The sequence below is a fragment of the Hyperolius riggenbachi genome, chromosome 6, assembly GCF_040937935.1.
Source record: "Hyperolius riggenbachi isolate aHypRig1 chromosome 6, aHypRig1.pri, whole genome shotgun sequence".
Taxonomy (NCBI): domain Eukaryota; kingdom Metazoa; phylum Chordata; class Amphibia; order Anura; family Hyperoliidae; genus Hyperolius; species Hyperolius riggenbachi.
The window spans coordinates 169,895,189-169,912,349 of record NC_090651.1 but is presented as its reverse complement, the minus strand read 5'-3'; the positions used below and the strand labels follow the sequence as shown (position 1 = coordinate 169,912,349).

Sequence of the window (17,161 nt, the reverse complement as noted above, 5' to 3'; positions counted from 1 at the left end):
AACAATTGGTTGACAAGGTAATACATATCTACCGTGAACTTAAAAACAATCCTAGCAGTGGTAGTTATTGAAACGAATAATTATTCAATATAGATATTTACTTTAGAATACTTTGATACTTCAGATGAAGGTTGTTTTTCCTAAGTAAACGTACAGTTTACTCTCAACATGGAGATCGAGCTCGATTTATTATTTACAAGGTAAATACAACCTATGTCATTTTATTGCTACGCAGTACTGATGAATATAGTCATACTTGCAATTAGACTATGAGAAGATCCAAGATCAAATGTCATTTCTATGCAGTATCAGCGGCAACCTTAACACGCAGCCATACAGACAACAGCCTCGCATCATTTGCCTACCTTTTTTACTTCAAATCTCTTTTTACCGGCACTATTGTTAGTACCACTTGGAGCATCTACGTCCATCGCAGCAGCCATTACAACTTCAATAGCAATATAACGTTATTAAGGAGTGATTTATTTTCAATTCACAGTAAGCTCCCAACCACTACACAGCATGTACTCCAAGCACTTCCGTCTTTACTGCGCCTGCGTAACCTGCACGCATTTCCTTTACTGCTCCGTGACGACTTCCGTTATGTTCCTTCATGGATTGGGTAGTTTATTCGTAGACACAGGCGGGATCTGCTCAGATAATCGTACTATGCGGTGAGTCTGAAAGCACTTTCCGTGTACTGCTTAATTTGCCATTTTTATAAGGAGCAGCAAGGATGTTGTTGTGAATCTTTGTGAACTTATTTATGGAAGGATAATAAGATGTGGTATTAACAAAGTCTATAGTGTTAAGCATCCCTAAGTAAGGTCCCTTACTCCTTGCATGCCTCCTGGGTAGCAAAATCTGGTGCATATCAGAGGGGTAGGCAGCCAATGTGTAGTGCATAAAAATGTGATTTTGTCCGAATATTGTATCTGCGGAACACCTTTCCCCTGCCCTCTGTTTCCCACTGGCAACGATTTTTGATCTGAATGCGATGTTTGCGAATTACAAAGCCCAAGGTTCTGTAAATTACAAGAGAACAGACCCATTAATGCAATGCATTTGTGACACGATTTGTCTGCTTACAATTGTCGATTCTGTGTTTCTTGTGCTCATGTAGAAGTGCGTAGGAAAATGACATAGTAATTGTGGTGGTTTGCGTAAGGCCAATTCAAATTTTCTTCCTGCTCATTTTCACACCATACACTTTACAGGGATCATGACCGCATTGTTACAATTGCGATCACAGTGCAAAATGGCCCTTTACACTAAACTACCTCCTCTCCTTGAATACACGAAAAAGGGACACAAGGGAAAGATATTGTTAATATCTACCGATATTCTTTGTTTTTAAGGTATAAATAGTGTAAATTGTCTCAACAAAATATTGGTATATATGATATTTTACTACAACTTAACCTAACCCTACTCTCATACAGAACCCTCCCCCCTTCAATGCGTAACCCTAAAACCCCCCTTCCTGACACCTAACCTTAAAACCTCCCTTCTTGATGTCTAACCCCAGAACCTACCTTCATGACACCTAACCCTATAAACCCCATTCTTGATGCCTAACCCTAAAATACCCCTTCCTGATGCCTAACCATAAAAAAAACCCTTCCTAACCTTATAATGTTCAAAATGATAAATTTAAAAATAATTTTCAAAAATGAATAATTTGTAAATACAAAACATTAAAAATGTCAAAAACTATAATGGTATAATTTTCAAGACAATACATTTCAAAAACTATAAAAACAATGATTGCAAACCCAATTTTCTACTTTGGGTGCCTAATAGCCGATATTTGCATTAGCGCCTATGGGGCACCCAAGTCTGACTCCTCGACTCCTTAGTCCAATACTTACCAGGGCTGTGGATTTGGTCCAAGAATCATCCGACTCCTCAGTTTATGAAACCACCGGCTCCAACTTCGACTCCAGGTACTCAAAATTGTTCCAACTCTGACTCCACAGCCATGCTTTTTCAAGACCACTGCAATTGCTTTGGCATGCTGTCTATCAACTTCAGGGCCAATCCTGACTGATGGCAACCCATTCTTTCCCAGGGTCGTCTCCAGGACAGCAACCCAGATGAGAGATTACCCTTCCACCTACTATTGGACAGGAAGAGGTTAATCCACTATCACAGGCAGGGTACCTATATATATCTGCCCCCACCAGACATACCTCAGTTTTATTCCTGTCCACGGACGGAGGAGGTCATGTTTTTTCCGGAGGGCTGACGCCAGATGGCAGGGTCCTGGAGCGGGGGTCTTCCGGGTATGCTGGCCAGAGGGATCAGCTGGGGAAAGCGGCCGTCTCCCTGTCCTTACAGATTGTGACTGTTTCCAGCCGCTTTGAACGCGTAGACGCGCGGGCAGGGCGGGCTGCGATTGGCTGCAGGAGTCAGATGACTCCGGATGACGTCGGCAAGGTTCCCTTGGTGGTCAGGTGACCCGGAAGCCGGCTGTGATTCGCGAGCGGCGGCAGGGGGCGGCAGCATGTGAGGTAGTCAGCTGAAGGTCTGACGACACGCCCCCTGCCTTGCCGAAAGCTGTGTTAGCGTGGCCATGAGGGGAAGAGGATTAACCCCTTAAAGGGAACCTGTACTGAGTAAAAATATTTAAAATAAACACATGAGGTAACTTCAAATGAACATTACATAGTTACCTTGCCATCAGTTCCTCTCAGAAGCTCACCATTTTCTTCTGACAATGTTCCCTTCCAGTTCTGACAACATTTTGTCAGTACTGAAGTAAATCAGTTGCTGTCAGTTATTTATCAGTTGCTGTCAGTTATAGCTGAGAGGACGACTGATGTGCCAAGTAATGTCTGTTTCCCTATGGCTCAAGTGGGCAATGTTAGTTTATTAGTGTACTGACCAGGAAGCTGTTATGGGGTAATGGCCATTTTCAAAATGGAGGACGGATAATTCCCTTGATCACAGTGGACAAACAGGACGCAGGGGAGGAGAAAGAAATTGAGGAGTAGACTACACGGGAGGTAAGTATGACTTGTGTATGTTTATTTTGACTTTTCATTTTCAGTTCAGGTTTTCTTTAAGTGCCGGAGGCTGCTGGGATGAAATGCGCATACTATAGGAACCTTAAGGTTAGTAATGGTTTCCAGGAGGGAACTCTTTTGTATGCGCACGTCCCAGGTCCTTTTTAAGCATCTCCTTTAGCTGGATTATTTGTTGAAAGCCAGCATGGAGACAACAGAGAGCGCACTGGACGCTGGGGCAGTGGTATGTGCTGTGATGTTTGAGCTTGTGTAGTAGATAGGTATATTTTTCTTTATGAGGATGATGTTGAACGGTGGCTTCATTAGTTCCTTTCTCTTATTATTTTCCAGCCAAAAGTTGATAAAACTGACAAGGCTGCCAAGGGGAAGGAACCCAGAAAGGGTAGTCAGAGTCAGGCTCGCCCTTCCAGTGATTCTGCTGCTACTTCTACTGCATCTTTGTCTGCATCAGGGGAGCAGAAGAAAGATAAAAGGAAATGTGTTTTGTGTACAGCTAAAGTGCCTCAGGCTTCTAGTAGGCCTCTATGTCAATTTTGTATCCAGCAGATGGTTAAAGAAGAATACCCTGCTGTATTCAAGGATCTTATGGGCTGGATGAAATCAGAAGTGGCATCAACTTTACAATCATTTAAGGGGGCCCCTGTTTATCCTTCTACTTCTACTGCACCCAGTACCTCTGTTGCAATGAATCCTGCACAGGGATCTCCGAATAGAATTTCAGGACCCATGCGAGTTGCAGTGTCCCCGATAGTGTCTGTTCAGCCATTGCAAACACTGCAGCCTGCTAGGAGAACCCATAATACTGAAAATTCTGATGTGGAACTTTCTGAGGGTGAAATTTCTTCTTTAGAGGAGATGTCTGACGATGAAGAAGAGGAAAAACCTATGGAGGGAGTTAAAGTACAAAATTTGCCTTCGCCACCGAAAATATGGATAGTCTTTTAAGTGCCATGTACGCAACTATGGATATTAAGGAGGAGGAGCATAATCTGTCCACATTAGATAAGATGATAAGTCTAGCGGAAAGCAAGAAGAATTTCATTCCTGTGCATAATTCCCTGAAGGACATGATTAAAAAAGAATGGGAGTTTCCTGAGAAGAGAGCTTTTTGGCCCAGGTCTATGGGTAGGAGATATCCCTTTAAACCTGATGGCCAGAAATATTGGGGTCCAGTCCCAAAATTAGACCCTGCCCTATCTAGAGTTTCTCGTAGATCAGCCCTGCAGTTTGAGGACTTTGGTGTATTGAAGGATCCTCTAGACAAGAAAGTGGATAATCTCCTTAGGAGAACATGGGAGTCTGCCACTCTTTATTTCTTGCCGGGCATAGCAGCTACTGCCTTTTCAAGATCCCTTAAGGTCTGGTTAGAGCAATTAGAGATGCATATAGCAGGGGGTTCTTCAAGAGAAGTTATTTTAAAGTCGTTTCCTAATATATTTCACGCTGTGAATTATCTTTGTGATGCTGCAGATGACTCTGTTCGGTTAACGGCAAGAACAGCGGCCTTAGCAAACTCGGCACATAGAGGAATATGGGTCAGAACATGGAATGGAGATACATCATCAAAGGTAAAATTGTGTGGGGTGCCATGTGAAGAGGCATTGTTGTTCGGTACCAAGTTAGATGAGACACTGGACAGAACAGCAGACAACAAGAAGAACTTCCCGGATAGAAAGAAAGTGTTTAGGTTTAAACGGTCCTTTCGTTCATCAGGAGGTCAAGATACAAGCTATAGGTCTAATAGAAGGCAGTGGAGATCACAGAAGGATCAGAAAGGGAAGCCCTCCGCCTCCTTCTTGCATAATCCCGCTAATCAACCAAAGAAGCAATGACGCCAGGATTCCGGTGGGAGGAAGACTGGCACACTTCTTTAAAAACTGGGAATCCCTGTTCCAGAACGATTGGTTGCTAAAGATCATTCTGGAAGGATACAGACTGGAGTTTACAGAAGTTCCTCCGACCAGATTCTTTCTGACGTCTCTTCCTCCATCTCAAGCAATGTCCTCAGCTCTACAGGATGCAGTATCAGATCTTTTAGAAAAAAGAGTCATAAGGCAAGTTCCTCGCTGCCAAGAAGGAAGGGGGTTTTACTCGCCAATATTTCTAGTTCAGAAGCAAACAGGCAATTACAGGCTTATTCTCAATCTGAAACTTCTCAACAAGTCCATCAAATACAGAAAGTTCAAAATGGACAATATCCGCTCGGTTCTGAGCCTACTGCAGAGAAATTCCTTCATGGTCTCACTGGACCTTCAAGATGCTTATTTGCACCTACCCATCCATCTGGACTCACAAGTATACCTGAGGTTTGCAGTTCGTCATCAGGGAGAGGTAAGGCATTACCAGTTTACGGCATTACTTTTCGGGTTATCTTCTGCCCCCTGGCTTTTTACTAAAGTTATGACTGAAGTATTAGCCTATCTGAGACTGAATGATGTACAAGTCATTGCCTATCTTGACGACCTGTTTTTTTGGGGAGACTCCGCTATGGCAGTTGCTACCAGGGTTCAGACCTCAGTGAAGTTGCTGGAATCTCTGGGATGGATTATTAACTGGAAAAAGTCATCTTTTGTGCCATCACAGTCTATTTTGTTCTTAGGCTTTGATATTAATACTGTAGATCAGAGAGTTTATCTACCTTCACCCAAGAAAGACTTGTTACTAACAAATGTTTTCTCCTTTCAGGAAGCTTCTGCCATCTCCATAAGGGGCGCTATGTCCTTACTCGGACTTATGACATCCTCATTCCCGGCTGTCCAGTGGGGCCAACTGCATTCCAGGCAGCTTCAACTTTGGGTTCTGCAGGTTTGGAACGAGGGGGTCAAAAGTCTGGACAAGAAAGTATTCATCCCATATTACATAAAAACTTTGCTTCAGTGGTGGTCGGAGCCAGGTCAGCTTACAGCGGGTTGCCTGTGGGATTTTCCAACCCAGAGGATCATCACTTCAGATGCCAGCAGTTTGGGCTGGGGTGTTCACATGGACAGTTGACCAGTTCAGGGGGCTTGGAACAGAACCTTGAGTCTAGCTCATTCCAACATCAGGGCGTTTGAGGCAGTAAGACAAGCCTTGTTGCACTTTCAGGATCAGATAAGATTTCAGCACGTAACTATCAGATCAGACAACAGCACGGTTGTAGCTTACCTAAATCATCAAGGGGGGACGAGGAGCAGGTCCATCATGATGAGAGCAGAGAGGATCCTTCTATGGGCAGAAAGGAACTTAGCATCGTTAAAGACAGTACATCTGAGAGGTACATTGAATCAAGTGGCAGACTATCTCAGCAGGTCAGAACTGAATCAGGACAGTTGGTCCCTAAATCAGGAAGTTTTTCTAGAGATAGTGGCCATCTGGGGAATGCCGACTATAGATCTTTTCGCAAGCAAACAGAATGCCAAGTGTCAGATGTTTTGCTCCCTGTGTCTGAACGACAAGCCTTGGGCAGTGGACGCCTTCTCGCTCAGTTGGAGATTCCCTCTTCTGTATGTGTTTCCTCCTTTTAATCTGATTTCCAGGACTCTCAACAAGATCAGCCGGGACGGTTCTGTGGCGATAGTGATCGTTTCATTTTGGCCAAAGAGGTCGTGGTTTTCACTACTGAGGAGGCTAGCTGTAGCGGAACCGATCTTGCTGCCAGATCGCCAGGACTTGTTGACGCAAGGCCCAGTCTGCCACCCTCAGGTAAAGATGTTACATCTATCAGCCTGGATGCTGAAGGCGAACTCCTAAGAGGTAAGGGGTTTTCTAAAGAACTGACAGAGACTTTGTTACTGAGCAGGAAGATGGTTACGAGAAAGATCTATCTTAAGGCTTGGCGTGTATACAATAACTGGTGTAGGGAGAATGGTAAGAACAGAGATGAATCCTATTCTGCGTTAGAGTTTTTGCAGTCTGGCCTGAAAAAAGGACTGAGTGCGAGTACCCTAAAAGTGAAAACCTCTGCTCTCAGTGTTTTTTTACAGAGGAAATTAGCGGAGGATGAGTTTTTTATTCGTTTCTTCAGAGCTGTTCACAGAATTAAACCTTTGATCAGGACCCAGGTGCCTCCCTGGGATTTGAATCTGGTTCTACAAGCCCTCATGGATGCACCTTTTGAACCATTAGAGGGATTTCGGAGAAATTATTGACTTTAAAGACTGCATTCTTGCTGGCTATCTCCTCGGCAAGGCGTGTGGGGGATGATTCAGGCCTTGTCCATTGCTGAACCCTACTGTATCATTTCAGAGGACAGAATAACTCTTTAACCTAGATGCAGCTTTTTTGCCTAAAGTATGTTCTTGTTTCCACAGGTCTCAAGAGATATATTTGCCATCATTTTGTAATAATCCATCTAATGATAAAGAAAGACAGTTGCACTGTCTTGATGTTAGACGTTGTCTTATCAAATACCTGGAGGTTACCAAACCCTGGAGGAAGTCTCAGACTTTATTTGTTCTGTTTTCAGTTGTTAATAGAGGTAGTCAGGCTTCTAATCAGACCACTTACTGTAGGTCCTACCAACTCGTTTGAATGCTTGGGGGTGCAACTTTCAGCTGAGGAAAACATTAACATATTGCTGATCTACCGCCCACCAGAAAAATACTCAGACTTCCTTGAGGAACTTGTAGACCTCCTGTGCAACCTAACACTGGAACACCCCAGATGGATTGTTCTTGGAGATTTCAATACATGGGTGGACGACTCCTCTTCACAATTTGGAAAAGAGCTACCTCGTGCCTTACATGAACTGGGCTTCCTCCAATCAATCAGCTCTGCTACTCACAGGAAAGGTCACACTCTGGACCTTATATTCCATACTGGGCTGTCAATAGCCAATGTGGAAATTAATCCTGTTGCCTGGTCAGACCATCACACTATCCACTTCTCCCTCTCAATACCAGCCGTCAAACACCAGGTCAAGAATCAAATAAAATATCGCCGCTTAAAAGGGCTAACACCTCAAAATATCCGAGATAACCTTAGCTTTGATGAATTGACTGACTCCAGCTTGGACCCTGATACTCTGGTGTTTAAATACAACAAATGTGTGTCCTCCACCTTTGAGACCATTGCTCCTCTGCGCACCAAATATCTTACTCCACACCATCATGCACAGTGGTTTGATAACGCTATAAAAGAGCTGAAAAGACAAGGCCGAAAACTTGAGAGGCTGTGGCGCAAATCTCAGTCCCCAGAAGACAAACATGCCTTAATCTTCCACTTGAAGAGCTACCAAAAGGTAATCACGGGAAAAAAATCATCCTTTCTATCACAAGAGATTGCAAATGCAGTTAACAAACCAGCCCAACTGTTCCGCACAGTGGAAAAACTCTGCAACCCAGCATGTCAAAAACTTAATATCGAGTCTTCAAAGGACCTCTGTGACCAATTTGCCCATTTCTTCACAGACAAAGTCTCCGCTATAAGGTCCGCCATCCAACTTACAGCATCTGAGCCTAATATAGCGCCGAAGACCATTAGCAGAGACAACGTAACACCTTGGTCAAACTTCAAAGAAATTGATGAAGAAGTCACATCAAGCATCCTCCTTCACGTCCGCCTTACTACCTGTGACCTGGATCCTGGCCCAACACAGTTCATGTTGAACTGCCCCGACCTGTTCGTACCGGTATTCCTCAAAATTGTTAACTGTTCCTTACAATCAGGGATATTTCCTGCTTTACTGAAGGAAGCAATCATCAGGCCTCTCCTCAAAAAACCCTCCCTGGACCCAGATGCAATGACCAGCTACAGACCTGTCTCTAACCTCCCCTTTCTGGGCAAGCTAATTGAAAAAGCTGTATACCTCCAGCTAGAAGCCAGAATCCTACAAAATAACAGTTATGACCCATTCCAGTCTGGCTTCAGGAAACACCACAGCACTGAAACTGCCCTCATCCAAATATGCAACCACCTGCTCATGGCAAGAGACAGAGGAGAGTGCTCGATCCTCATACTGCTAGACCTTTCTGCAGCCTTTGACACAGTTGACCATGACATCTTGATAAACAGGCTACAGGAATACTGCGGCATTGATGGCATAGTACTTCAGTGGTTCCAATCCTTCTTGAGTGGCAGAACCCACAAAGTGTCTATGGGGCCCTTCCTGTCCACCCCTGTAACACTTAAGTATGGGGTGCCCCAGGGCTCAATCCTCTCTCCCCTGCTTTTCACGATTTACATGCTACCATTGGGAAAACTAATCCAAAAACATGGCCTGACATACCACTGCTACGCAGACGACACCCAACTATATCTTTCCTTCAAGCCTGGTGTGACAGACCCAACTCTAACTATAAACGCCTGCTTACGTGAACTACAGCAATGGATGAATGACAACTGGCTGAAACTAAATGCAGACAAAACTGAAGTCCTTCTGATTGGAGGGCAGAGCATGATAACAAAACAACTTAACTTGCAGTCTTCACCACTGGGAATAGGAGGCACGGATCTACGCAGCTCTGATCATGTGCGTAGCCTGGGAGTTCTAATTGATGGGGATTTAAACTTCAGAACTCAAATCTCTGCGGTGGTGAAATCATCCTATTTTCACCTGAAGAACATAGCAAAAATCAAGCACCTCATACCCCCAGAAGATCTGCCAACCTTAGTCCACGCCTTCATCACATCCCGACTGGACTACTGCAATGCTCTCTACACTGGCCTTCCAAAAAAGGTCTTGTACCGCCTACAGCTGATACAGAATACTGCTGCCAGACTGCTAACCAACCAACCCCGTCACTGCCACATAATGCCAGTCCTGCATTCCCTTCACTGGCTACCTATAGAATGGAGGGTCCTATTCAAGATCGGCCTACTGACATTTAAATCCCTGAATAATCTAGGCCCTGGATACTTGAAAGATATGTTACAGCTGCGTAGCAATCCCCGCATTCTCAGATCCACAGGTTCTAATAATCTAGTCATACCCAGAGTCCACTTGGAAACTTTTGGTCCCAGAGCCTTCTGTCATGCTGCCCCTATGTTTTGGAACTCCTTACCTCAACAGATCAGGACAGCCCCATCCCTGGATGTGTTTAAATCCAGACTGAAAACCCACCTGTTCAGTCTGGCATTTGCAGAAATATAACTTTTGTTGTGTGAATACTTCATCCTACTAACTACTGAATCTGAGAGAGCCTAAGCGCTTTGAGTCCTATGGGAGAAAAGCGCTATAGAAATGTTATTGTATTGTATTGTATTCTAAGGCTACCATCGCTAGATGGATTAGACAGGCTATCATTTTGGCATACCAGTCTCAGGGCAAGGAGGTACCTAGGGTCATTAGAGCTCACTCGACTCGATCCGTTTCCGCCTCTTGGGCGGAGAGGGCTGGAGTTTCGATTGACCAAATTTGCAGGGCAGCTACTTGGTCTAGTAAAAATACTTTTATAAGACATTACAAACTGGATATCGACTCTAAGATGGACTTGAGTTTTGGAAGGAGAGTACTTCATGCTGTTATCCTTCCCTAATTATATGTAATCTTTGATTCTCATCTGGGTTGCTGTCCTGGAGACGATCCTAGGAAAGACACTGTTACTTACCGGTAACGTCTTTTCCAGGAGTCGGAAGGACAGCACCCTTACAACCCGCCCTAAGTGGGTTATTTGTATTTAATAAAGGTTTTTGAAGCAGTATATGTGGCATCTTTGTTATTTCTGAGGTATGTCTGGTGGGGGCAGATATATATAGGCACCCTGCCTGTGATAGTGGATTAACCTCTTCCTGTCCAATAGTAGGTGGAAGGGTAATCTCTCATCTGGGTTGCTGTCCTTCCGACTCCTGGAAAAGACGTTACCGGTAAGTAACTTAGTGTCTTTCATAATCATTGCTTAAGTTTCTCAGAATTCGTGGATTTTTGCTTGTCCACAAGCTTTCAATTGGATTAAAGTGTACCTGTGACAAAATCTAACTAACGATTTATAGTTACCTGGGGCTTCCTTCAGCCCCCTTTAGGCTGGCTGCCTCACTTTCCTCCTGGGCCACTCTGATCATCAGCTGGCCAGCCCAAACTTTTCCTCCAGTCAATGCTGCATGCTTTACAGTGCAAGCGCGGCTTGGTCACGCACGCATCCCCATCACAATTCAGTTGGCGCATGTGCAGTGTAGCAGGACTGGAAGAACGGAAGGGCCAGCCAGCCGACAATCGGAATGGCCTGGGACGACGGAGAGGGAGCCTAAAGACTAAAGGGGGCTGAAGGAAGCCCCTGGTAAGTATAATGATTAGTTAGATTTTGTCAGAATTTTATAATATATATACCGTATTTTTCGGACTATAAGACGCACTTTTTCTCCTCTAAAATTTGGCCGAAAAAGTCAGTGCGTCTTATAGTCCGAATGTGCCGTGTCTGTTCCCCTGTGTCCTCCATCAGTGTATCCCTGTGTGCTCCTCCTTTTCTGCCTCACTTCCTCGGGGTCTTCAGTCATCCCTCCATTCCTTTGATGTTGGATGTCTGATTGTCCGTGTCCCCCTTTCTATGCCCGTCTCTGTCCCTGTGCCCTCCATGTCTGCCTCCCTGTATCTTCAGTCCCGTGTGTTGTGTCCTGTCGTCCTTCCTATGCCATCTCTTTACCGATGCGCATGTCTTCAGTCCTCCCGTGTCCTCCTCCCTCCTGTCCGTGTCCCCCTTTCTATGCCATCCGATGCCCATACACACATAGCAGCCGGGTGCTCACCTCTTATGCATCCCACTGCCGAAGCCATACGCATTCAGCAGCCGCGTGCTTGCGTCCGATGTAATGACAGAGCAAACCACCAATCAGGCGGGGGGCGCTGCCCCAGACCGCCAATCACAGCCCTCACTGCTCCCTGCTCGCTATTTAATAGGACGCGATAGTCTCGCCGGCGGGACAAAGCAGGGAGCAGTGAGGGCTGTGATTGGCGGTCTGGAGCAGCGCCCCCCGCCTGATTGGTGGTTTGCTCTGTCATTACATCGGACGCAAGCACGCGGCTGCTGGATGCGTATGGCTTCGGCAGTGGGATGCATAAGAGGTGAGCACCCGGCTGCTATGTGTGTATGGGCATCGGATGGCATAGAAAGGGGGACACGGACAGGAGGGAGGAGGACACGGGAGGACTGAAGACTTGCGCATCGGTAAAGAGATGGCATAGGAAGGACGACAGGACACAAGCACGTGGCTGCTGGATGCGTATGGCTTCGGCAGTGGGATGCATAAGAGGTGAGCACCCGGGTGCTAGGCATGTATGCGCATCGGATGGCATAGAAAGGGGGACACGGACAGGAGGGATGAGGACAGGAGGGACGAGGACACGGGAGGACTGAAGACATGCGCATCGGTAAAGAGATGGCATAGGAAGGGCTACAGGACATCGAGGACAGGAGGGACACGACACAACACATGAGGACGGAAGACACATGGAGAAAGACATGGACAGAGATGGGCATAGGAAGGCCGGCAGGACAATGAGGATAGAAGAGAGGAGGATGCAGGGAGACAGAAGATTCAGGGGAACAAAGTGAGGCAAACATTGAGAAGCACACCAGGGACAGAGACAAGGCAAAGGAAGGGGGACTTTGGAGGACAGGAGGGACAAGGACAAAGGGGGGCAAAAGACACAGGGGAACAGACACAGGGAGGCAGACATGGATGGGTACATGGGGACAGAGACAAGGCATAGGATGGGGAATGAGAACACAGGGGGACACTGAACAAAGGGATACAGGGGACAGAAGAGGTACAAGGAGGGCACAAGGGGAACATAATAATTGGGGGGGAGAAGGTCTATAAGATGCCCCTGCACCATGGACGCACCAAGTTTAGAATACCGGTAATTTTTTTCCCTGTTTTTTGCCCTCTAAACCTAGGTGCGTCTTATGGTCCGGAGCGTCTTATAGTCCGAAAAATACGGTATATATATATATATATATATATATATATATATATATATATATATATATATATATATATATATATATATATATATATATATATATATATATATATATATATATATATATATATATATATATATATAAATTTTACAAAGACAATTTTTATTGAAGTTTTGATAAATTAACATAAAAAGAGAACATTTCCCCACCCCGCCACCCATCACCCCCAAAACCTGGGCCATTATGTCACAAAACAAGGGACATATATAATTATCCAAGGAGGTTTACAAGGAGATTCATACAAATGACATAGACTGCAATCTAAGGCATACATCGAACATTACATAAAGAAGCTGGAATGTCATAAGATTTTGATTTTAGTTTAAATTTAGAGAATCATAGAAATACAGTGTTCTCCCCAGAATTTTTTTCCTGCCGGGTGGCATGAAAAAGTAGCCGGGTGGGGCGCAACAGGGGGAATGCAGAGCCGTGTACGCTCTGCTTACAGCATAGGAGAAGGAGGAAACGAGCCGATGTCAGCCGGGTGCTTACCAAAATTAGTCAGATGGAGCCCTGGGGAAAACACTGAGCCTCCATAAGACTCTTGCTTTAAGATATGCACCATCTGTCTTAAAGTGAACCTGCAAAGTCAAAACCAGGAAAAACTGTTTTTTGGTTGGTTTCAATGTGCTATTACAGTGCTTTTTGTTTGCTTATTAAAAAAAACAAAACTTTATTTGCAGTACACAAATCTGGTTCACAGTGCGGGTGAAATAGACATATTTTTCACACATGTCCAGAGCTAGACATTTATACGTATTGGGCATCATTAATGGTACCGATCAACCACAATTTTTCCGTCAGTGTTTTTGGGGTTGATTCCTCTACCAATCATCGGATTGGTAACGTGTTCCTTGTTATTTGTGGACCCCATTGTTGTGGAACCACAAGGCTCAGCATGTCCTACAGATCAGATTAGACTGAGAAGCTGCAAACTCACAGATATGAGCTGGGTTTTTTTTTTAATTTTTTTTGAGAAAATGCAAAGTTTAGCATGGTCTGAAAGGACATAGTGGCCTCTTGAGATTCCAGAGGTTTATTAGTGTATCCTAAGGGTTAAAAAAGAGGGGGTGGGAATAAACATCCGGACAGAGCTTTGTGTGCAAGCTGACCTAAGGTCACAGCTTTTTTGCCTGTCAGATCAGAAGGCTTTTTACCCTTCAGTGCTGCTGTGTGCTCTGCTCTCTAAACAGCCAAGACATCCCGCTCTCTGCAGCAAGTAGATATCTGCTCCGTGCGTCTGACACCCGGGGAAGAAGTGAGTGATGGCCTGCACACCCCTCTTCGGTCATATAAAAGTGCCGTAATTCACAGAGATGGCCAAGTTAGTACGGCAAGAAATTACGTGTACAACTTCGGTGGGGAGGGAGAGAGACACGTGACCTAACTGTGAGGAGGAAAGGAGGCACTGAATACCCGGATTACAAAGCCATTCCAAACGGGCTGTAGTTTGGCCAGCCCTGCCTAAGCCGCACAGGCTCCAGCGTACCTTCCCTGTGATCGTGCAGGCAGACTGCTTGTAATCCTTGTTGCCTCGTTCCTGGAGGAGCACTCTGCACTGCAGTCAGTAGAAACAGATAGTCCCACCTATTGCCATGCCAAGCCAATGAGTGTACGAGCCAGCCGAAAAGGCGAGATCTCGTACACAGAGGAGCTTGCTGGGCAATCTGCTACAGAGTCAGAACAGCGCTGGCTTTTCTAATATGCAAGTAAGCCGGCTGCAAAGCAGCCGGGCGGGAGCCTTATCTCACCTGGGCGGCCCGCCCACTTAATTGATCCTGGGGAGAACACTGAAATATGTCAGCAATGCTAACATTGATGTCAAGTTTGGGGATAACCGATCCTGAGTCCTCAATCCATATATCCCATATCTTATTAAATTTGGCAGGGTGACCTCTGACCTGATAAGTCAGGCAGTATAGTGGGAGGTTACGTTTAACTAAAGAGATGAAGTCATCTAAGGAGAGAGCATTTTTCAATTTCCATTTAAGTAGTATACATTTTCTAGCATAGAAAAGGGCAATATGTAAGACTGCCTCTAATAGTATGCCATAGACCATGAACAAGCATGCAGATCAGATGTTTATGACAAATCTGACAAGATTAGCTGCATGCTTGTTTCAGGTGTGTGATTTAGGCTCTACTGACCAGAAAGATGAGCAGGACTTCCAGGCAACAGGTATTGTTTAAAAGGAAACAAATATGGCAGCTTCCATAGGTCTTAAACCTCAGGGTCGTTTTAAGGTCTGGGACATTTCCTCTGCGGCGTCACGTCCTGCTCTGCCTTTTGAACACTCTCGCTGGCTGTAGCCGATGCCGGAATATCACTACCAGTACCCGCTTCGACCGTCTGGCTGGGTAGAGCGGCGGTGTTGAAGATGGATACCCGCAAAATATGTGCTCCTTCTGAATCGGCAGCTCGAGTTGGTATATGGCTCAATGCCGGAGTGGTGAGATATCAGCATTAACTTGCCTGTATTCAGCCTGCCTGGGAGCAAATTAAATTTGCATTGTGACTTTATGACTACCATATACAGTGGGTTGCAAAAGTAAGTATTCGGCACCCTTGAAGTTTTCCACATTTTGTCATACTACTGCCACAAACATAGATCGATTTTATTCGAATTCCACATGAAAGACCAACAGAAAGTGGTGTACACATGAGAAGTGGAACGAAAATCATACATGATTTCAAACATTTTTTACAAATGAATAACTGCAAAGTGGTGTGTGCATAATTATTCGGCCCCCTTTGATCTGAGTGCAGTCAGTTGCCTATAGACGTTGCCTGATGAGTGCTAATGACTAAATAGAGTGCACCTGTGTGTAATCTAATGTCAGTACAAATACAGCTGCTCTGTGAGGGCCTCAGAGGTTGTCTAAGAGAATATTGGGAGCAACAACACTGTGAAGTCCAAAGAACACACAAGACAGGTCAGGGATAAAGTTATTGAGAAATTTAAAGCAGGCTTAGGCTACAAAAAGATTTCCAAAGCCTTGAACATCCCACGGAGCACTGTTCAAGCGATCATTCAGAAATGGAAGGAGTATGGCACAACTGTAAACCTACCAAGACAAGGCCATCCACCTAAACTCACAGGCCGAACAAGGAGAGCGATGATCAGAAATGCAGTCAAGAGGCCCATGGTGACTCTGGACGAGCTGCAGAGATCTACAGCTCAGGTGGTAGACTCTGTCCATAGGACAACTATTAGTCATGCACTGTACAAAGTTGGCCTTTATGGAAGAGTGGCAAGAAGAAAGGCGTTGTTAACAGAAAGCATAAGAAGTCCCGTTTGCAGTTTGCCACAAGCCATGTGGGGGAGACAGCAAACATGTGGAAGAAGGTGCTCTGGTCATATGAGACCAAAATGGAACTTTTTGGCCAAAATGCAAAACGCATGATGGTAGCACTCACTTTTTCTTCTCCTGACAATCATTCTGCCAGATGCCCCAAATATTTGGAAAGGAGCTTCAGAAAAGTCCTCAGCAGTCCAGTCTATGTTGTTTTTGCAGAATATCAGCCCGTCTCTGATGCTTTTCTTGGAGAGAAGTGGCTTCTTTGCTGCCCTTCTTGACACTATGTCATCCTCCAAAAGTCTTCACCTCACTGTGCGTGCAGATGCACTCACACCTGCCTGCTGCCATTCCTGAGCAACCTCTGCACTGGTGGCACCTCTATCCCACAGCTGGATCATCTTTAGGAGACAGTCCTGGCACTTGCTGGACTTTCTTGGGTGCCCTGAAGGCTTCTTCACAACAATTAACAATTAAACCTTTCTCCTTGACGTTCTTGATGAGCCAGTAAATGGTTGATTTTGGTGCAATCTTAGAAGAAGGAATTTCCTTGCCTGGCCAACAGAGGAAGAACAATGACTTCAAGCATCACTCTCCTTTTTAAAGCATCCAGTCTAGCATGATGGCGTAGTGGATAGCACTCTCACCTTGCAGGGCTGGGTCCCTGGTTCAAATCCCAACCAGGGAACTATCTGCAAGGTGTTTGTTCTACTAGTATTTGCGTTAGTTTCCTCCCACATTTAAAAAACCATACAGATAAATTTAATTGGCTTCCCTCTAAATCTGCCTTAGACTATGATGGACATATGCCTATGGTAGGGATTATAGTGCTGCCAATAATTATTTATACCCTTGGCAAAATTTGACTTAATTTGACTTTTATTCAACCAGCGAGTAATTTTTTTGATGGGAAATGACATAAGTGTCTCCCAAAAGATA

The 17,161-nt window shown here is 45.0% G+C and overlaps 2 protein-coding genes across 3 annotated transcripts in view; one reads left to right on the top strand and one right to left on the bottom strand.

Annotated features, from left to right (window-relative positions):
* Positions 1-559, bottom strand: part of RBX1 (ring-box 1) — a 43,948-nt gene extending 43,389 nt beyond the window's left edge. The window contains exon 1 of the mRNA XM_068242675.1: positions 366-559. Coding sequence (XP_068098776.1) covers positions 366-443 — 78 coding nt within the window. The 5' untranslated portion in view covers positions 444-559. The remainder of the gene's footprint in view (positions 1-365) is intronic.
* Positions 560-605: 46 nt separating this feature from the next.
* L3MBTL2 (L3MBTL histone methyl-lysine binding protein 2) overlaps positions 606-17,161 on the top strand; it is a 336,131-nt gene continuing 319,575 nt past the window's right edge. For both annotated transcript variants that reach the window (XR_011022081.1, XM_068240208.1), the window contains exon 1: positions 606-674. The gene's annotated coding sequence lies outside the window, so the exon portion shown is untranslated. The remainder of the gene's footprint in view (positions 675-17,161) is intronic.